The sequence below is a fragment of the Dinoponera quadriceps genome, unplaced genomic scaffold (assembly GCF_001313825.1).
Source record: "Dinoponera quadriceps isolate SergipeBrazil2010 unplaced genomic scaffold, ASM131382v1 scaffold3, whole genome shotgun sequence".
Taxonomy (NCBI): Eukaryota; Metazoa; Arthropoda; class Insecta; order Hymenoptera; family Formicidae; genus Dinoponera; species Dinoponera quadriceps.
Genome location: NW_014554293.1, coordinates 1,513,578 through 1,536,921, shown reverse-complemented (window position 1 = coordinate 1,536,921; position 23,344 = coordinate 1,513,578). Strand labels below are relative to the sequence as shown.

General features: G+C 40.5%; 2 protein-coding genes across 3 annotated transcripts; one reads left to right on the top strand and one right to left on the bottom strand.

Moving 5' to 3' along the window:
• Positions 1–196: 196 nt before the first annotated feature.
• On the bottom strand, positions 197–1,559 carry LOC106743258 (39S ribosomal protein L54, mitochondrial). Of its 2 annotated transcripts, none has more exons than XM_014616914.1 (3): positions 1,417–1,559; positions 1,180–1,302; positions 197–799 (listed from the first exon to the last, which is right to left on the bottom strand). In XM_014616914.1, the coding sequence occupies exons 2-3, from the start codon at positions 1,274–1,276 to the stop codon at positions 501–503; spliced, it is 396 nt and encodes a 131-aa protein (XP_014472400.1). In that variant the 5' UTR covers positions 1,277–1,302; positions 1,417–1,559; the 3' UTR covers positions 197–500. The 2 variants fall into 2 exon arrangements, with proteins under 2 accessions (XP_014472400.1, XP_014472409.1); XM_014616923.1 differs by having other exon boundaries at positions 1,492–1,555.
• A 2,327-nt stretch (positions 1,560–3,886) lies between these two features.
• LOC106742221 lies at positions 3,887–6,250 on the top strand. Its single transcript, XM_014614966.1, has 4 exons — positions 3,887–3,930; positions 5,177–5,321; positions 5,515–5,586; positions 6,092–6,250. The coding sequence occupies exons 1-4, from the start codon at positions 3,887–3,889 to the stop codon at positions 6,248–6,250; spliced, it is 420 nt and encodes a 139-aa protein (XP_014470452.1).
• The last annotated feature ends 17,094 nt before the right edge of the window (positions 6,251–23,344 follow it).

The window sequence follows — 23,344 nt, the reverse complement described above, 5'->3', positions numbered from 1 at the left end:
CCGCTCCGTGCGTGAACGCTCAAATGAGTCTATTGGTGCAACCTTTATATCTTGCCGCAACAAAGATCCCGGAGAGTGCAAGCAAATAAACTAAATCGCCGGGAATTACGATAGTAAAGACGATAGTCGCCTACTTCCTTATAGGTGGTGTGAGACAACGCCCGATTTATCATTAAGGATAGATGTATTCCGCTGATTACAGCCAAGCAAACTCGTTTATTTAGTTAAGATGCTTATCCCTTTCAGTACATACCACGAGCCGAGCGCTTTAATTGGTTTTCAGTTGAGTCATTCTAATCGTAATCTTGCTCACGTCTCGTTCGATTGCGGCGATGAGCAGTACACAAGCTCACGATCGTCACAAAATTTGATATCAGCCGCACAAATAAACGAGACGTAACACGACCTTGATTTTCAATTTTTCATTCCTCACTTATGATACAAAACAATAATGCATGTATAAACGCATCTTAACATTACTCTATATACTTTTACATGAGTTAAAATGGCTTGGTTGATTGGATTTTGTTGTTTCTCCTTAATGCGAGTACTCGCAACCTTTTCCAGTATTGCTTCGTATTTGGGTCCATTTCTTCCAAAGGCGGAGGGGGACCAGTTCTGATAGTCCACAGCCAACTCGGGTATTCTGAGTCTGGCTTTATCTCAACATCTTCTCCTCCTTCCTTCAACAGGTTTGTGCCGCATACATGAGTCTGAAGCCTGTGAGCATCCGTTTCTACAGGTAATTCCTTCTTCTCCGTCGAGACCAACAACGGCTTCTTTACCGTCTTCTTCGATCCTGCATTTTGTTACGAAAAGGAAGAATTTTTATTATTAACGGTTATTATTATAAGTCTTAAAATAGTAATTTAGAATTAAGCGCACTTTCAACAGGATCAACGAATAAAGGTGAATATTGAATATATAGTTCCGCCTTATATATATATCTCTTACCATCTAACTGTCTTTTTGAACAACAATCTAGTAAACATCAAGTATAGCAGCAACATTATATCAATATGATTTCGTACTCTCGACGATATATAAATGTTATATACGATATATTTTATATTGAACTTATATTGTTAAATAGAAAAGTATTATATTGAAATAATGATATTGATACTTGATGTTTATTTGGATGGAAATTTGTTAACTGACATAATAAAAGTATTTTACCTAGCACAGCATAATTTCTTGTTTGTATCGTGCATTGAATCGGTATTACGGAGCTTCTTGAAAAATGGAAAAGTCGACAAATTATAGAACTCATCATTATTCCTTTTTTTTTATGATGGATACCTGCGTTTGGATAAATAAATATTAGAAAGTTAGGTTAGATTAAATTCAAAGTGACATAACTTTTTGTTTACAAATATCTCTCTCGAGTCGAAAGTATCACAACTTTCTTCTCACCTGCTTCTTTTATTTCTAATATATTATTTCAATTTGCACGCAAGAACTTTAATAGATTTTTGTAAATCATACAACCTCAAATTTTCATCAACGACAGTAGCGTCTCGTAACGGCCGAGCTTCAAAGCTATTAAGCGTATTGATTCCCTATAACGCCGCTAGATGGCACCAAGCAGTCCATTAGCGCACAAATCGGGTATTATTAAAAATGTAGTTCCAAAAACTCCGCTACGAGCCGCCACTATTTTTAATGAGAAATCAGATTGTAATACGACTCAGTAATAAAACAGAATCCTTTACTTTAAAATAGTATGACTGAATAATATGTTTGTCTTATTAAAAATTATCAATATTACAATATAATTTATACAATTTATAATGTATAATGAATGCAATTTATAAATGATGTAGTCAAGTGGTAAGTCCATATTAAGATAACAAATACTATTGTAATTTTAAATATAATTTTAAAAGAATTTTACACTCTTTCCTAGGCAAAATTTCTCCAAATAAATTCTCTTTCTTTTTTAATAAATTTGCTAAAACAAACAAATTGAGGTTTCACGCTATTTTCAGCACGAGTTTCAATTTCACCGGATTTATCGATATATAGTTATTTAATTTATCTGAAAAATGCATCAACGATTTTGAAGCATTGTCTGCATTTTCCTGAGAAAAATAAAATAGAAAAGAGGAAGGATCAAAAGCTGTTGAACTCGTTTCTCAAATAAGAAAATATTGTTCAAAGGTAAATAATAGAATAATTATCATTAATCTTCAGATATTCAATCATCAAAACATTTTTAAATTCTACAACAACAACGCAGGATAATAGTTATGAATAATTGTTTCTGTGAGAAGAGAAATAAGAAACAGCGTATTATATGTTCCGAAAAATTTTTCGGTCATACAAATATATTCCAGCCGGGAAAGATTCGTTGAAACAACGAAACACGGTCTTGTTGTTAAAAAATGTTGATGTTTCGATGAAAACTTCATATCAATAATGGCAGGACGTTCGTTAGATAGCATTCATTTTCGTATGTAAAATATGTTAATGTGCATAAGAACAATGATTGATGATACGGCGAAACTTGTATCGTGACGTCTATCCTAATAAAGTACCATTTTTGGATTAACAATAATTACTGTCATTAATAACAATCTCTCCCGCGAAAATATTATTGATGATGATGGAAGTAAATAAATTGTAATAGCTGAGAGATCAATTTGGAGAATGGCGAGATATTTTACATTACTACGCTAAGTATCGCTTTTAACATAAAATAATTACTGCATCTTTAGAAACATATTTTTGCGAATTAACTGATATTTGATAGTTTGTAACCGTCGCAAACAATCATATACTTAGTTGCAAGAAAATGTATAATTTATATTCCAGTTGTATAACATATTTCAGCAATCTATATAACCGTTATGTAATTTTTTTAATAACCTATATAACGGTCATATAATATTTCAGTAACATATTATGTCTTATATACGTTGCGCAACTGCAACTTTGTACGAGTGGGAAATTACAGCTAACATGTATGTTGCTTGCAACGTCTGCGTTATATTACATTTCGTTATATTGTGACAACTGTTATATATTTGTGTTTGCTGGGTAGCCACCGTCTTACGGAATAAAAAATTTCGCGTTGAAAACCGTCTACCAAAATTTCGTGTTACTTTAACCCAGGAAATGTATTAAAAAGTACACTAATATAACATTAAATTAACAGATTCACCTCGGGTCGACATAATATGCTTTTAACTTTAAAATTTAATAAAATCTTTTACTATGTATATCGCGAATCAACCCTGTGCATCTCGGCGTTGTTCTTTAAACTATTATCAACTCCGATATCTCCTCGAATTCTCATAATTTATAAGTGGTGGAATCAATACAGTTCGAAAGACCGAGGATTTCTCGACACTCGCGATCTTTCGTCGACATTATCTGCCCATAGAAATAATCATTCGCAACCATGGCCTGCGCGTGTGGTTCGCCTCTAAAAGTCCTTCGTGATTAAATAACAGAATATTACAAAGAAGCACCGGATGGAAAAGCACGTTAAATGTTGATGCGCGTCTGCATGCATTAATGGAAATATCATGTATATTTGTTATATAGCTCTTACACGCACACACATACACGCACGTGCACAACACTCATTGCGACGTACGCACATGCCGCATGCATACATGCGAGTTCGATATATTCTCGAGTTACAGCGAGACAGTGATTATCTCTGTGGGAACGTCGCTTGGACATCGGTGTAAAATTCGAACCGCCAAGAGGATACCGCGATTAACAATGGTATCGCGTGATTACGCGTTCCATTGCGTTTGCTCGCACGTACTACACGAGCGACGGCCGCGAGTCTATATATGAGACTCACTGTTCGATCGTCCGCGACACTCGCGGTAAAATACGTTCGTTACACGAGGTATGCAGTTGAGGTGCGATGAGAGGTCTTGTAATCCTGATGGCGATCCTGCCTCTCGCGATGTAAGACGGTGACTCGCTGAATATATTATATTCGCAATTCGAGCGGCAAAAGAGCAGATTCTGGGACTCGTAGAATTGATCTTGCTCTCCAAGTTTGTCTCTCGGGCGAAAACTTGACGTCTTCGTGACTCAGTCACGAGACGAGTGGATTTTCACTCGTTTTGAGTGACAGTGTAAATGTTATCGGTCGGAATCGTCAGAGTGAAGGTTTCATTCGAGCTCAGAGTGCATTCTGATCCGGGGGAATGTTTCAGATTAGTGCGAATTTGCTTCTGTGACGCTTCGGTGACAAACATCAGGTTTATTTTGCAATTTCGAGCGATGGTATTCGCTCGATGATTCAGGGTGGAAAAGTCACTATATACGAGGGAAAAGTCACTCGAATTCGAGTGACTCAGTTGTCGCTCTACGTTTTGAGTGAAATTTCACTCCAAGAAATTTAAGAAGTTTATTTAAAAATTCGTGTTCGGAATTCAGGGTTCAGGGCTCACGTTGAGTGGCTTAAATCGAGACCGAATTTGAAAACGTATTTATCGTGTGTCCGTTTTTAAAAGAAAATAACTCGAGAAAAGAATCGACATTATTATCCGTCTGTAGAAATAATTGCCCCTTAACGAAATAAATTCTGCTGGCAGCCTATTCTCGCATTACCAGGAAATATAAAAGCAATTAAATAAAACTAGAAAATATGAAAAATTCAAAAGGATTTTATATAAAAAAGACACTATATAATATTCTCTCCGTGTACTCTCTAAGTTTCACTCGGAAAGGGCAAAAATTAACTCAAAGCGACAATGAAAATACTGGTACTCGGAATTACAAAAGTGAATATTTCACTCGAGCTTAAATTAGATTAGATTCTGACACCATACGAACGAACGTTCCGATCAATCAGAGTTAATTTGTTCCTGTGACGGGGGTAGGAAAGGTCAGATTTACTTTTCGATTTCACGGGATAATTCACTCGACGATTCAGAGTGAAAGATTCACCTTACACGAGCGAAAAATCACACGAATCCGAGTGATTCGAGTGTCACCCTATTCGAGTGAAATTACATTCCGAAAAAATTCAAAGAGTGCTCCATACATTTCTCGAAGTGAAATTTCACCCCGAATAAGTGAACGTTCGCTCGACTGTAAATAATCTCCGGAAATAATTATTTGCAACCGTCACCCTGCGCGGCTCTGGTTCTAAAAATTCTCTGTCATTAAATAACAGAGTGTCATGAGGAATATTTTCTTTAAGGCAGAAGGAGGCTGCCGAGGGTCCGTGCAGTTGTGCGGCGTTCGATGTTTCGAGAACGGAACCGATAATGGAATATACGCTTCAGTACAACATGAGTTGCGATCGAGAAGGCATCGAAAAGTGCGAGCGACTGTGCATCGCCTTGGTATATATATATATATATATATATATATATATATATACTTCTTCACATTGCCCTAATATTATTTATTATTTCCATTTTAAATCTCTCGCATTACTTCTTCTCAACATCATTTCGCTCTCATCGGAAATAATCGTTAGAAGCTAATCGGGAAATAAACGGGTAACATCGAAGCTGATGCCTTTTTGTTGCTTAGGCTGAAAACGCCCGGGACAAGGCGCCGACGTTGATTTGCGAGAAATTGAACGCGCACGTCGAGAATTTAAAGGTGAGCGACACGTTTGATTTTTATCAAGCTGAAAAATAATTATAGCAGTAAACGAATACTCGCCGACGTAGTTGTTGTATGGAAGTAAATTTGTGCAAATGACACGAGGAAGTGAATATAATTGAAGCTGAGCATGTGCGCGAATTTTGATGCAGCACTCATTAACTGACGTGATCCGAATGAAAAGCGCGATCAGCGCGTCGAGAGGGCGCATCGGAAAATTCACCCGGTCCGAGTTGGAAGCGATTTTTAATTTGGAAAATTCAATTCGCCTCATTTTTGTCGCTTCGGAGGCTCGGAAGAAACCAGTTTCTTCCGATTTTTCTGCGGATTTTTGCGATTTCTTATCTTCTTCGCGGAGAAAAATAAACGTGGCGGATTTTAACCGGACGTGAATGTTTCTAAACGGAATTTTCCCTCTCTCGGGAGAGAAACCGAAGAAATCCGCGGAAAATTGGAAAAACCGAGTTCTTCCGAGCTTTCAAAACTATATTCACTTTTGCAGATAGCCGTGTACGCGAAGGCGTGCGATATGACGGCGCCTTGGACGTTCACCGGCTTGGAGAGCGCGGAGTTCATTTGCTGTCACGAAGGAAAGGCGACAATCTGCGACGGGGCGACGTCGGTAATTGAAAATCAGCCAACCGTCGGATCCGTCTCGTAATCGCCCTCGGTTTCGTTTTTATCACCGACGAATATCGATCGCTCTCATCGCTGTATTTTCTCACTTTACATCTCCCGACAGTTGATCGCGTAATATCGCGTATGATACAGTTAACACTTGTACGATATCATTAACACCGATTGGCGAACGTCGCGAACGTCGCGATCTCTTGATCGAGATATCATCTACGACTAATTGCAAGAATCCGCGGTGAATTCAACGGATAATTGTAAAAATAATAAAATTAACGCGAAGCACAATAGCGGTGAATTCAGCTAGAATGCAAATAATGCCGTTTCGGGCGCATTACTCGATGTGCATTTATATCCTTTGTTCCCCTCACAAAGCTTGGATGCCGAGACAGAAATATATTGAAGTTTCTATAGGGACGATAAAACTCGAGGCTAAAATACAATAATGTCGGTGATATTCCAAAATACGCGATTCTACCCGCGAAGAAAGGAAGATAAACTTTGCATCGCCGCGGAAAAAATCACGTTTACCTTAAATAAATCTCACCTTCTCTATTCTATAAATTTCTGAAGGTAAAACTTTTACTCGCGGAGTACAGTCGAGTGAATGTTATTACCTATTTTGAGCGAAATTTCACTTCGAGGAATTCGGAGAATACTCGCTGAATTTCTCGGAGTGAAATTTCACTCGAACAATAGAGTGACAATCGGAGTCACTTGGATTCGTGTGATCTTTCATTCGTGTGAAATGAATTTTTCACCCTGAATCGCGTCGAGCGATCGTCATTGCTTGAAACTGAAAAGTAAATCTGACGTTTTCCGCCCTATCACCGAAACAAATTAACTCTGATTAATTAAAACATTCATTCGTATGTGGTCAGAGTTCAATTTAAGCTCAAATGAAACATTCGCTTTTGTAATTCCGCGTAACAGTATTTTTACTGTCCCTTTGAGTGAATTTCCCCTCTTTTTGATCCTAAGAAGTTCCAAGAAATTTTGAGAGTACACGGAGAAAATGTTACGTCTTTTTTTATATAAAATTCTTCGCAATTGTTTATTTGAGATTTTAGATATTAATAGTATACTATGTGTGCTATTTTCGGTTCTTTTTCATAACAGTTCTCCCTCGGAACGATTATATTTTGGGAAAATTGCATTTTAGGATTACATTCTGGGACAGATTGTCTCAGATATTCGTATTTTGGCGTCACGATTCTCGGGAAAATGTCTCCCTGTTTGTATTGCGAAATATTTTTCTCCGAAACAATGCGCGTCTATCAAAACTTTGCTGTTTCATAGCAAAATAAATTCTATCGACAGTCTATTTAACAGACTTTCCGGGAAATTGCTCCGGTTTTCCGAATTTCGAGATATTGATTTTTCGTGGCGATGCATGTCCACCCAATTTTCTAATGATAGATTTCGCTGAGTTTCTAACGTATAGACGGCACACATGAAACGTACGGAATAATAAGCTCAGACGGAATGTCGATATGCTTCTCGGTTACAGAATTCTTTATTAATTTCTACCACACCATTCTCTCCGTATAACTATCCGTAAAATCGGAATCGTGTCAAGCGTTAAGGCCAAATCATACCGGCGTTTTCCCGATTGCCGATTGACGATTATAAAATAAAGCGTTGTCTAAATCGCACTCACCAATCTCAATCGGCGGCTGCTTTGCCTCCGATTAGTTGAAAAATAATCGCCGATCGCCAGTCGCAATTCAATCGGCAAATCGCTGGTGTAATCCGGCCTTTAAGCCGAACGAATTGAGCGGATCCCGACGACCGTGCGCCGATGTAATAAAACGCGAGGAGAGTTGTTCGAATTATCTGAAACAATTATCAGGCGTGATGCCGCGCCGAACGCGCGTTCGATAGAGACATAACGATCCGTTCGCCGCGTTTCCAACGATATTACGATAGCTTAAGCGCCGATTATCGGCAGAGATTTAATCGAGGGGGCACCTGCTCGCGCTTCGTATCTGAAAGTCAAAGCTCGCTCGAAGAAGAGGGGGCTTGAAAGCATTAAACGGTATTCGCTCCCGAGCTGAATCTCCTTTCGCATTGCACAAATAGTACAGCCGATTATACGGGGTGTATCGGCGGATATGGAAATGAAATACCGCACCGTAGATACTGTATTCTTTCGCTCGGCATTCTTTTAACAATTAATAAGGCTCCGTAATAAGGGTCTAATTACACTATGGATTTATCGCGGAGCGAAAACTCTCGTTTCATCGACGATCCTTCGATGTCCTTAAAAGTCGCCCGAGTTACACATCCGCATCAGTCGAGAGCACGGGAAAACAGATCCCGGAAAGATCGTCGGGGAAATGTTTGCGAGATCGTCGAATCCTTCTTGAGAAACGCACGAGCAATTCTCGCCGAGAAGACACGATGCGCACGTTAAATAGCAGAGATTGAAACCGGTAGCAAAAATGCCGCTTTCGCATTTCCACTTTTTGATATTAAACGACGATCAAAAGAAAACCCGATTTGCGTAAATACCGGTATTACACAAATTTCCGTTTAATAACAATATTTTCGACCCATCCAATACCGCGATATCGTACAATTTTGCATAGTATCGATAAAATATACCGGTATGGAGCGTCAAATATATACCGATATTGCGCTGTTGAATATAAATATCAGTGTTCAAATTTATAATGCAATTACGATGCATATTTTGCAAAGGAATACAAAAAAAATAACATGCGTAAGTTCGGAAGGTTTTCTAATCGGAACGTAAAACTTGGGGAAAGTTTGCTCGTCTCATTCATTTCACGCTGAATCTACTATAGTGTCGTAATTTGACGTAATTTTATAACGTGACGGTGCGATAACAGCGATATTATACCGATTACATCGCATCGAAATCTGTAGACATCGGTATTAACATTGTATTAATTTCGTATATACATTTGGAAGTCCGCAACACACATACACACACACGCATACATCGATACCGAAATTATATACCGAAATGTTATAATACCGGTATTATAAAATAATACGTAAGTTGCATACAATAGCGGTATAAGATCGCCGGGAAAAGATAATTCCGTTCGACCCAATATTAAACTTTAATTACCCGGCTCTACCGCGCTTTTCATTTATGAATTCCCCTCTTCGGAAGAGAGACCCGGGTGCTTTTTCCGAGCTCACGTGAGAATCGCGCACGATTCCGATGACTGTCGTGGAAAACGATAGTCTTGAGCGCGATTTTCGGGGCGAAATCGGCCGGGCGATCCGACACCGGCGCGGATTCTCGCGTTTCACACGAGCCACCCTGTATACGAGAAATCGTGGATCCTGTCGCGTCCAAGTATGAACGTGTCGGTGTCCGTTCCACCGACTCGAGATACCCTCTATTTCGATGATGGCGTTCTCAGAGTCTTGTCCCAGAAGCCACCGGCATTGAATGGACGGTTTGTTATCGCTTTCCCTTCTGCTCGCCGAGGATGAGTCTTCCTCCGAACTCCGACGCGTCTCTATATAGGGCTCGTCGCGAAGGCCATTGTGCGACTGAGGTTTTGTCGTCCTTTCTCCGACCGATTTAATGACTACCCTCTTCGGAGCGTTTCTTGATCGCGAGCGCGTAAGAGAGAGAGAGAGAGAGGGAGAGAGCGAGTTCGAGATCGTCGATACGACGCTCAAAAGCACCCTCGCGCGAGCTCGGCCGCGGAAATCCGCGCATCGCGGGGCGATTAATTCGAGAGGTTGCGGCGCTCGTGTTTCCGTGAACTCTTTTGTGTCTACAATTTCGCAACGGCGTTCTGAACGTACCGACGTTAATAACCGGCCGGTAATTCGTTCGGCGATATTTCCCCTCGCGTCGCCCACGCGTCCGCCTGCCGATACGATTAAACGAAACGGAAATTGAGGCAACTAATTGCAGCTTTCCGCCTCTCGGTCTCTCTTTGGCGCAAGGCATTACGCAATGCGCGCGACACACGATCGCTCCGATGGAATCCTCAATCTCGTTTCACGTTCCGTCGCGTTAAAGGATGCCGTACCTGGCAATTTTTTGCCAGCGAAATACGGATTTCTTCCTGGGAAGTTTACGACGTGTCGGCTGCGCCGAATTACAAGTGTCTGCACGGTGAACGTACGTGCGAAACTGGGCTGGGGTGTTGCGGAAGATGCGGTAAGAACGATTGCAAATTTGAAGATTTATACACGGAGAAAAAGTCTTAAATCGTGAATAGATGTTCTCATGTATAAGCAGGAATGTTATAATCTTCTTAGAGGACTTTCAATCTTGATTCGATTGAATTTATATTGACGCAAGTATCACTTGAGCTCAATGCAAGGCTGAAAATCTTCTAAGAAGATTAATATTCTTGCTTATGTATGAGAATATCTATTCCTGATTTAACTGATAATTAAGACTAATGATTGAAAGACTAAACTGATGATTAAGACTCATTTTTTGACAATAAAGAAATAGAAAGGGCCTTAAGAGTCTAATTGTAATTCGTAGCGGTAAATTATTAAATTATTATGGAGGATATATATATATATTATGTCCAATGAGGTCTCTTAAGATTCGTCCTATTCCTTTACGATTAAAAATTGCAAAATTGACATCTGTAGCTGTCAGCTAAATATTTAATTGATACATAAATCTCACCGATTTCCTCAGAAGACAAATTTCTTACAATTGAAGAAATTTCATTAAATCCAAAGAGATTTCTTTCTCTGTGTATCGCATTTAGATTTACGTAAAATCTGTATGCAGGAGAAGTACAAAAAGAGCAGCATGATCGTGTCAGTGTCTATGTAACACAACATTTTGAGGATCACCTCTACATTGTCGACGCTTATCAAGGTCGTCATCGACTTTGATATCCCCTAAAGCGTCGACGTCGTTATCGCAGGCACCGGCTACGTGAGTTAATCACCATCGCAGATCATCGACCCCGAACTCTCCAGCGAAAAGTTGTCCGCACAAACATTCCCCTTAAGATTTTCTCAGATACAGCACAGATTCCAATCAGAATGCTGAAATTTGTCCGGAAGTAGGTTATTCCACTACGATACCAATTGGGAATCCCATTCTTCTCCCGAACATGAGTTCTCGGTATAGAATCAAAATAGAAAATATTGCGGAAAGCCGCGTTTTTTTACTGGATAAAATTGCTATCTTTTTATGGAATCAGAGAGAATCCCATTTTTATACAAATTTTTCTACTAAATCCTACAAAACGGAATGTGAGGAACAAATGAAAACTATGAAATTCTGAACAATTTGAATTATTTATACTTTTTTAAAATAATTAAAACCGATTTTGCAATTGCACATACTCAGAGTGTTTCATATGTTTTGTTCAACTTTAACATAAAATGGAAACCAAAGAAGACCTCCGAGAAAACGTATGACAGGTCAAACTGAAATCTGTTTCAATCTCTTATTTTCAGAATCGTGAGTTTGTTGGCACATCTCTAACCCGAATCTTCGTAAATATCCTAGTCATAGTTTGTTAAAAAAATATATATAAATAAAAAACTAGAATATAACATAGAAAATAAGTATTTTCTTGGGAAATCCCGATCAGATCTCAAGATATTATTTCTCTCCCTACGTAGGTTCTCACTTGAATCTATATTTCGCAGAATCGATTATTTACCTTGGAAATCGGATTGTATTCCAATCCGATCCCAAAAATGTTCTACGTTGGCAATTATCGTCTTTATCATTTGATTTTAATCCCAGGCGGATATGCGCAAGAGCGCTTGCCCGATGAGTAATTTTGGTTGATTTTCACTCGAGCATAGACGTGTTCTAAGCGGATCTGCAGCCTTCCGCGGCTAAGGGGGTGAGTTTACGCACGTGTGTTTACCTATTAGCGACACGTCGGAGACCGGCGACGAGCTTTGCGATTGTTCCTTCCTCGCGGTATGTGTGTGTATATGTCTGTGTGCGTATATGTCGCCTCCTTTGCATATCCATTCACGGTGACGTCGTAGGTGTTATTCTAACGCGTACCTGCTCTCGCGCGTTGTTTCGACGCGTGCTGAATAAACGACTTAATTATTATTCCAACTTCGATAACGCGGGACAGACGTGCGGACAGACTGGCGACAAGTCGGGGATTCGCAGCTTCGTCGTGTCCGTTCGGAGTCTCGTTGGAAATTTGTCTACCTCGGAAGGTGCAACCTCGTCTATAGTCAAATTAACCCTTCCGTGACGGTGGAGTTGCTTTACTACGCTGCACCGTATGGGAAAACGGGCTGCGCGCACACTGAAGAAAGGATTTGGTAACGATTACCAAACATTTCGTTAATTTCAACTAAACGATTTGGTTACTGTAATCAAATCATTACCCCCACATAGCTCGCATGGAAATTTTCGCGGGATTTGATTCAGGTTCAGTTTGATTTCCCGAAATATGGTGAACCGATTGGGAGATTAGTGCAGATTCGGGTTGAAGGTGTAATATTTCAGACACACAACGAAATCTAAGCAGAGCCCGTTTACTCCTTTCGCGTTTCCCCGAAGATTTTTCCTAATTTATATTTCACGTTAGAGTTGAAAGAAATATGAAATACTTTGAATATTTACACTTTTCAAGTAAGAATATAAGAATGCAAATATTCAAAGCATTTTTTGTGTTTTTGTTCATTTTTTGTCGTCGTTTTTTTATTTTGTAGGAATTCAATAGTGTTGATAAAAGGATGGGATTCTCTATTTAATTCTATAACCACCGGAAAAAGCACGATTTCCTCACGATTTACTCACATTATTTCTGTATTGACTCCAGACAGAAAACTCACATGCGGCAAACCAAAACGATATCTTTGTAGTTTTTGAGCTACTGAATCTAATTCTAATTTTTAAAAAAGTTTTATTTGTCGGGAAAATATTAAAATTAGCATATGAAGCTAGTGAATATCCAGTATCGTAAATTATTACTGTTGAGCTTTGCGAACGTTATTCATTTGTGTTTTCCTGCTGGCAAAACATGATAATGCTCTCATCTCTAATAATTCATGTTGATCACCCCACGTCCGTGTATTCTATACAGTAGAACTTTTTTATGGTCACACTCTCAGGACTAAGATGTGACTATTTATTTTTTCTCAATGTTTGATGTTTTTCTTTCTTATGTATATATTATTCTACGTATAACATATAGATTCATTAAAAGTATTTTACTATTGTATAATTTTACTACTGAAAATTGTAAGATTCACGCAAAAAATATTTTTGAGCACCGAGATCCGCTTTGGCCGAATAAAGCCTTCTTCATTTATTAATTTATGTTGTTTACATATCAGTCGATTTTTACTTAAATTGTTTATTTTATTATTATTATATATTTATATTTATATATATAGTAATATATAGTTTTATACTTTCGTTGACATATCGTTCTTATAATAGCCACATATGCTGATCTTAATACTTTCCCGACAAATTACAATATTTTCAAGGTTAGAATCAGATTTAGCGATTCGAAAACTATTAAAAAATCGTTTTTGCTCTCCAGTCCGCCCGAGCCAAAATCGGCCTATCTTACTCATCGTCCTTTGGATATTCTGCGCTCGGAATGCATGTTGTATCCGGAAAGATCTGAAGAAATTTTTCCGCGCACAAAATCTCCGCGCCGAGTTAACGCGAAGCTTAACTCTGTCACATCGCGTATTTAACCGTCTCTGTAAAAATTACCTGTGAAATTACTCATTTCGCGAATGTCAGTCGTGCACAGGGACGACTACTGTAATGAGTATTCGTGTTGCGAAAGCTGAAGAGAAGAAAATTAAAGGGAACACGAGTACTATCTTAAGATGAAGAAGCGATCGATAGCAGGACGCGCGGCTAATCGAGCAAGCGAGAAGTAACGAGACAAGTGGCCAGACAGACGGACAGAGATAAAGAGAAAGGGCGAGGGAGGAAGGTATCGACTCGACGGTGGATGCGAGCAATAGTTCGGCAGAAACCCGTGAGGCAGATAAGCATGCCTGCGGGATGGCTCCGATCGAAAGTGGAGATTCCTGCTGTGTGAGGTATCGCTCTCTATCTCCCTCTCTCTCTCTCTCTCTCTCTTCCTTCATTCCCGGCAGCGTGCGGCGGCACTCGCGGCAACGGCACGAAACGGGCAGAGCTTCGCGTAATTATTGGGTTGCCCCGTAATATTGGGAAAGTTCGTGGCGCCCTTGTAAAATTCTTTCTCGCCGAGAAACCCAAGAAATTTGGGCGGGGCGGAATCTTCAAATTGCGCGGCGAAAAAGAGAGAGATCGAAAAAATGTGAAACAAAACGTGGAAAAAAGTCGTCGCGACTGAGTCCACGTGTGATCCACGAGGCTTGCTCGAGATGCGATAACGTGACGAGACCACGAGCAATAATTATGGATTTTTACATAATATGTATAAACACACACTGTCAACATATCAAGGCTGGGCAGTCGAAAAATTGATGCGAGGTGCAAATGGCTGAGTATGGCGGTCATATTACGGAAAGTCACATATATCGGGTGTTAAGTTCTGCGTCGATCATTATTGGGAGATCTAATAATTAGGAAGATTTTATGTACGTATGTAAGAGAAATCTCATCATATGATTAACGGATGTCATATTTATACCGCGTAATTAAATCATGTTTTTCTGGTTTCGATAAATTCAATATTGACCTCTTCAAATGCATAGATTTATCGAAATCACGGGAAAATGATTTACTGCAGCATAAATGCGACATTTGCCAATAGTGCGGTGAGGTTTCTCTTTTTAATGTAGAATTTTATAATGAATTATTCATAATAATGCTCGTTTTCGATTTCGTCGACAATATTCGAAGTAAAAAATTGAGTATGCCTAAATATATTCATACGTGTCAGTTATTTTTAAATAAAGTTAACCTATTTATATCAGAAAGTTATATTCGTTCATTTCGCCCGGTCATCATCGAAAAATTTTCCAAAGTGCATTTTCTTTTTGAAAATGTATCGAATCATCGCGGGAAAAAAAACGCTTACGTATAAACATATTAAATTATATAATATAATGAATATATAATAATCATATATTAAATCACATTAAATTATATATAATTATATGTGATTTTCGTCTCTATTTGGCTACATGTTATAATTATATATAATTACGCATGTCCGCGCGAAATAGAAATACTGTTGGGTAAAAAGTGGGAAAAAATCGTTCAATTCAATTAAGCGTTTACATGCGTGAGTAACCATAAACATAAATATTTACTCTAATTACAATCGTATAACAGCATCGTTTAGATACAACGATTATATATATATTATATGTAGATTATACATAAATTAGATATGGAGATCAAATTCATATATAACATTTTTCCCCGGGAAAGAGTCACGCGTGTTTCATCCGTTTTATCGCACTCGACGTCAATTCGAAGAAAACAGTTCGATATTACGATCTATTTTCTAAATCTCCAAGTAGCTGAAAAAAGTTAGGAAGAAATCGATCGAAAACTTCATCGATCACGAATCTTTTCTCCTTTTCGCGCGCGCGCGCTTTTGAAACCCCGAACAGTTACTTCAACACTCAGGTGCATGCTCACCTTACCTTTCGGATTGTACGGACTTACCTGGGCATCCAAATATGCCTGTCAGTATTGTAGCTGTGTTACGCAGAGAAGTCCGCGGAGGGAGCTAACGAGGTAGCCGCGACATTCGGTTGGCAATTGACGAAGGATGCGCCTCCCGCGGTCCGCGATCTCTGTTGCCGTCGGTTCTTGAGGAGCGTTTGCCAGCGTCCTCGGTTCCACGGTTACGCCACTGAGAGCGCCTTAACCGCGTCAACGATTGGGCATCCCTACGTAGGGCGGACGCGTGGTTGTAAGTGCTTAAAGGCACACGGGGATTCGAGTAGACGCTCGATCGCTGCCACGAAACTTGGCGCGGCTGCGCTTATTAACTTATTGCATCCTCCTCCTCTTCCTCCTTCACCGAGTTGCCGCTAAACTGATATTAATTACCGCATTTGCCGGCGCATCGCCCTATCCGATCTGTCGAGGGTTCGTGACCTTTAATTGACCTATTTCCAGCTTTTCGCGCCCCACCGCCCGTGTGTCGTCTGGCTTTTCCTCCTTTTTCCTCTCTTCATCTCTCTCTCCCTCTCCCTCTCTCTCTCTCTCTATGAACCTTTTTTTTACACAAGCTTGATTCCTCTTTAAACAGAGTCGTCCTTTCCGAAGGGACTCGATGGCACGGAAAGTTTAACAAGGTTACGTTACACCGAGGGGGCTAACTTTCGAGATGTTTTATCACGGCGGGGCGCGAAGGGGTAAACACGGGGGCGATCTGAAAATATACACGCGCGGTCATTTGCATTATATCGTGTCGGCGGTACTCGAAGGCACGTTCGTGAATCATCCCGGGAGACGTGATTTACGCTCGAGCGTATTTTTCGTTTCGAGCGGCCGCGTAATAACTAAGGCTGGTGACGATTTTATCCAATCTCCCGGGGCGCGTGCACCGCCGCCGCCGTCGTTACATTCTGTGCACAGCGGAGCGTGCTCTCTTTCTCCCTCCCTCTCTCTCTCTCTCTCTCTCTTTCTCTCTCTCTCCCCTTTCCTCCCGCCTCTCCTCTTCCTTTTCTCTTCCCCGCGTTTTTTGTTCTGCTTTCAATCTCCGAGCTTTCCGCATGCGTTTGCATACACGGCGGAAACACCTGTACCTTATCAAAATGCATAATTTATTACTCCGCGCGGACGAACGCGTAGGCACGGCGGAGAAATAAATAAATACATAATACATCGGCCTTTTCCTCTCTTTTTCCTCGTGACGAGTCGCAGTATCTCGAGCGAACGCGGCCGGCGCGTTAAAGGTGCGTCGTATTTTCCGGCTTATCTCCCGGGAGATACCATACTTGACGGACGAGGATCGTGTTTGCCACGGAGGATGGCCGTTGGAGGGCTTCCTGGACGAGCTGCCTGATACAATGAGTCCCCATTGCCGAAAATGTTTTCTCGTCGCCGGGGCTGTTTGTCCGGGTATTTGCCGCCCGGCTATTGACACACCCCTTCTCGCCCCCTCTCCCCCAACCCTTTGTCTCTCTTTCGCGCACTATCTCTCGCAATCGTTCCTTACGAGCCGAGGTAAAACCCTGACTTTGTGTCCGGCGTCGCCGGGGTTAAACGGGAAAAGCAAATTTATCGACTGCCGTAAGGGACCATTGTGTACGGAGAATTTAGGTGGCCACGCCGGCGGAAAATCGAGAGGGCGGCCGCCGTGCGCGCATGCGCGCGCGTGCGCGCGCCTTTCAACGGAGCTTCGAATTAAACAACACGGATTTCCGCGCGAGCATTACCGTCCGCGGTTTTCCATCCGGCTTTAACATTCCGGCCGGCCCGCGTTTTCCGCTCGAGATTATCGAAGATGCGCGACGGATCGCGCACCGGATGACGACGAAATAAACGACGCGGCGAAATGTGTTTTGGAAAACTCGCTATGAGATAAGAGAAGTGGTGTCGAAGTAATTTTCATCGAGCGAGGGTGAGCTTCTCCTGCCCTCACTTGGAAACAAGTTCGCTCGCTCGGCCGAGCTCTTTTTACACGGCGACTCGGTAGCTTTAAGGAGGAACTTAATACACCCGGAATCCGTCGTACAAGTTGGCGGGGGAGGAACGTTTGCATTCGCGCAACGGGGACTCGCGACGAGAATCCCGACTCGCGCGCGCGTACGCGTATAATCTCGCGGAGAAAAAGGACGATGCGTCGGCATGCGCGCCGCCCGTTCCCCCGCTTCCTTCCCCTCTTCGTCCTCGTCGTCCCCTTCCTCCTCCACCTCCTGCGGATGGCCGGATTTCGCGTGCGAACTTTCGCGTAATACGACCCTGATTGGCTGCCGGGAACACTCGCGATAGCAGGCAGAGCAAACGTCATATCCGATTTTCACGGTGCGATTGACCCCGGCAGTTCGGCAGCTCGGCGAAATGGCGGTAAAATCAACACGTCGATAAAATCCTTCTCGTCATCGGCAGCGGGTGTTGAGCCGGCGCGCTACCGTCGTGACTATTAAAATATTAGCGAACGCGCACACGTTCTCTCGCTTCGCGACCTGAAACGCCGGAGGCGCGATGCGCCGTGCAAATAAGCGGGATTGCAATTAGAAAAGTGGAGACTTGCCGGTTCGATGGATGTAAATTTATTCATGGAGTTGGTCGTGCGCCGGCCCGCTCGATATTTCGACCAATCTGGGAATTTCCGATTCAAATTCTGGAGGGAGAGAGGGAGAGAGAGAGAGAGAGAGAGAACGGTATCTCGTCGCGAAATTGTGGTGTAAAGTTAGCGATATATTTGGGAGTAATTAGAACGTTACGCAGTAAGGGAGTGTAACATCGCGATCCTGTGAATCTCGGATTTAATTATGTCGCGATGTGCGTGCACGCATCGCGAGTGATTTTCTGATTAAGGAGGTTGTTAGATGAAATGAGCCTCGTAAAAATTCAATGAAATTTGCACGGAATATAGATTGAAATCCCAAGAGAAAATGTTTGCGTATAATCATATAAAATTATATATGGTTATATATGATGTTTTTATAATCATATTTCCCGGGATATTGTGTAACTATTCGTACAATTAGAAGAAGATTGATCGTTTGAGAGCTGACATATTTGCAACTAAAGTTGACACTTTTTTCGTATTCCTTGAAATTACCACTTTTAATTTCTATTTCTTCTGAAGTATAAAAATAAGATTTTGATGAAAAATTACTATGATTTTAAAGACTAATGTATACATATTGCACACAAATCTCAGAATTATTGACTATTATGTTTTAAAATTACAGCAACGTAAAGTTCATAATTTACAATAATATTTATAATAATATATAATACTTCTTCTATTCTTTTTTCTATCTGTGTATTTTTATTAGAGCAACTGCAGTATAAATATAACATTGATGAGAAAAATGAAAATAAAAATATTTTCGTACTTGTAACATTGTGCATATATATTTACCTCAACTTCACTCCAAATTACCTATTATTATTTAAATAGTGAAATTAATTTGTAAAAACATAATTTTGTTCGATAAATACTAAACTTACGAGTGAGACTCTTGATACATTACTGAAAATACAACTTCCTTAATTTGGTATCCTTTCGTAGACTTTTTTTGGCGTTTCTATTCTTGGAATCGTCGAACGAGGTTCGGCTGAGAATACCGTTAGAATCTAATTTTCTTCTCTTCTTCTCAGTGAAAGTGAAGCCAAGACGAATGAGCGTCGAATTCGAGAAGGAGGGAGTGAAGGAGAAAAAGAGAGACCGTTTGAAGTTTCACTCCCGATTACTCGAAGGGTACGATTTCGTCCTTCATCTCCTTCTGAATCTAGGATTTAATGACATCACGCGCACGGCATGAGTTACGCAACGCGCGACGCTGTCTGATTAATTTGGCGCTGGAATCAATCCCTCGAGGGAGCATATCGAGGATTCAGAATGCTCAAACTTGTCCCGAAATAGCGTATTTCACTGTGAGATCAATCAGGAAGCCTATTCTTATTCTGAATATAAATTCTCAATCTACAATAGAAACAGAAATATTATGAAAATTCGTATTTTTATCTTTAATCGATATAATCAGCTTTTTATGGAATTATATAAGACATTTTTTTTATAACAACTGTTGAATTTGACAGAATAATGTAACGAAAAGTCATAATGAAATAAAAGGTGAAAGGAAATAAAAGAAAGCTTAAAGCAATTTAAGCATTTAAATTGTTTAATATTTACAACTATAAGACATAAATACTCAGTGTTTCATGTTTTGTTTAATTTCCATATAAAATATAAATCAAAAGAAAAACTGGAGAAATGTTTAGTTAACAGAATAAAATATGTTTGAGTTTCCCATGTAGAATCAATCGCGTGTTTGAAACATTACGTTTCCGATCTAACTTTGCATAGCAATTTCCTAACAGAGTCGATATTTTTTTAAATACATCACAGACTGAATTTGAATTAGATCGAACAAAATTTTCTACGCGGGGTTTCTATTCACGGGAAAAAATGATTATGTATAAATTTTATCTTTATATAAGTGTGCCTATATATAGTTTTATATAATTATATACGTCCCATATCTAAAAATGCTGTTACACGAATATAATTGAAGTAAATGCTTATCTTTATGGGTGTCCACGGTCCAAATATAATTGAATCAAACTATTTTTTCTGTTTTCCACTCAACAGTATATTTATATTTTTTATTAGTGTAGACTTATATAATTATATATAATTATAATGCATATATAGAGGCAACATTCTCTCATACATAAGTCACGTATAATTATATATAATCTTATATAATTCTATATGAACTTTTTTCCCAAGTCCTTTACATTGTCGATCGAGAATTGAGCGATCCCGATTCGCAGTTTGGCGAAGAAAAAAAACACCGACAAAGAATTGATTTAACCTTTCTTCTTCTCGACAAAAGCGAAGCCCGGACGAATGAACGTTAAAAATTCCTCGAATTCGCGAGGAAGAGAGAGAGAGAGAGAGAGAGAGAGAGAGCATTCTCTCACAAAGCTTCATTCGCGGTTAGCCGAAGGATGCGATTTCGCCGTTCACCTCCTTCCGTTGACACTTACCGTTTCGTTTTCGTCGAGAATGGCTCGTTCTATATTCATCAGAGGATAAGTCGATCCGGCTGGCGCTCGTTAACTCAGGCCGGGCAATCTACTGTGGGCCGACGTGTCGTCGAAATTAAAAAGGGGACTGCCGACGAAGTCGAAGATATCGTCGAGTTTAATTTACGCGAAGGAACGATCTCCAGCTCCGCCGTTATCCTTCCCGGGTATTCCTCTCTCGCTCTTTCTCTCCTTTAATGGCCGAGCCATCGTCGAGTCGCGCCACTAGCTCTGCGAGGAGGAAGCGGCACGTTTCAACGGGTAGTTCCACCGTGATCTTTCCCTCTTGTCTCACAGGATCGTTAAGCGTCGCGCGCGCACACAGAGGGAAACACGATCGTGGCTCTTTTCCACCGCTCACACCTGCTCGCTCGCCGAGCTGCCGTTCACGCAAAGCCCTCAAAGTCCGCAAACAGAAGCGAGCGACGGCGCGCACGACGGAGGCTCGGCCGTTAATGTTCGCCACCCCCGCGATCGGGAATCTTTCGGACGCGCATTGTCTAATCGCGGCAGGCTCATCCGCCGCCCCCTCTCCCCCGCACTCTTCGCGGTTCATTAGAGCGACTGAGCCTGGGTAATTGGGCGGGCGAGAATTCTCCTACTTGGTCGCGGCTTTCCACTATACGCAGAGAATTTTATAGTAAAAGCCGCTACAAAGTTTCATGACGGAGGGGAACACACGGATATTCTGTTATACAGTTTATTATCCCTTCGTTTCGGTTGCGTGCTTTTTATATTTTAGTAAACTGTTCGAAAATAAACGGAAAATTAAATGAGACCCTATGTGTGTACAATCGCGGCTTTCCACTACACGGAGAAAATTTTATTGTAAAAAGTTACTATAGAATTTTGTAGCCGAGCAATATTATTATTATTATTGTTTAATTTACGGGATAATAATAATTCCTTTCAATATAGCATGTATCTTACATAAGGGAAAAAAAATAAAAAAATAAGCAAATGAATAAAAGGATTAATTAATTTCCTGATATCAGTATTCCGCTTTAACTTATTATCTCTCCGTTTCAGATGTGCGCTATTTATGTTTTAAGAACTGAAGTCCATTATTCAAAAGAAAACACAAAAATTAAACAAGGCCTGATATGTAATCATATGTGGATAGAAAGGAGAGGAAAAAATGAAAGCAAATAAGATAAAGCAATATCCAATATGCTGTTTTTACAAAGGCGTAAAAACAAAACGTTCGATAGGAATAATTTATGTGCATATATTGAGTTATTTGTAGCATTTCATTGGATTTGCGTTACGAGGATATTATATTATATTGATATATTATTTTTATATTACATTATATATTATATTATGTTACATATATATATAAGAGTATTGTAATATATTATATTATAATACTAATATATTACGATTATATTGAGATGTTTATACATCATTTCTTTAGACTTTGGCTACGAGGACAACGTATTAATCCTTATTCGTCTTCGTTTATTTCCTTCGCAACGGTTGAAAAATTTACTACGTTCCGAGATAAACTTCACCGAGAGTCCACTCCTGCGTCAGACTGGAAAATATAAAATCGAAAAGAGTTCACACGGGAAAATTCTATGTGACATTCTCTCGGTGTAGCGCGTGGGAAGATCTTGTAGTTCCTATCGCGGAAAGTTCAAACATGGCTTTTCGCCACGATACGTATTACTTAGCGGGCGGAAATGAAAAGCGACGCGCCGCATGATTTCCCGAGCTAGGCGGCGGAGATGGATATTCACTGACGTTGTGTAGTCATTGTACACAGCATGGGTGGCTTCAATTCGAGAGAATGCTCTCGGACTGCGATCGATCGGGGGAGCTTCATTACGATTTTCACGAGTGTCGAATGCGCGTTCCTTCTCAAAATCGCGAACAATATCATAAAGCGTCCCCTACCCGCCGGCGGATTTATTAATTATTGCGAAAGCTCGTGGATTTATTACTGCGGGTTTACGTAATAACGAAAATTCTCTCTTCCTCCCTCTCCGTCTCTCTCTCTCTCTCTCTTTCTCTCTCTTTCTCTCTCTCACTCTCTCTTTCTTTCTCTCTCTCTATCCATCTCTTTTCAGACAAAACTTTCGCTCCAGTTAATGGAGAAATTGAGAATACGCTCTCTGCATTTGCCGCGGTGGGAGCAAATATTTAACCGCCGGGCATAATTTTTGAGCTAAACGCAACAATAATTCACTCGTCGCATTCGCGAGAGCGCATCGCGAGTGTTCATTGACGCAAAGGGAAATATCGCTCTCTCCTTCTCTCTCTATCTTTCTCTCTTTCTCTCTCGGCACTTGGAGCTGTTAATTGGCTGGTTTCTACGTGCGCGTACACCGTTGCACGACACGTGGGTGCGTTTGATAAAATTCGGACGGTCGCGCGAGCAAACGTTCCGCGGCGCGAACGAGCCGAAAACCGAGACGGAACTACACGTGCCGACCTCTCGCGCAGACGTCGCGCGCGGCCGCCGTCAGTTAAAACTATAAA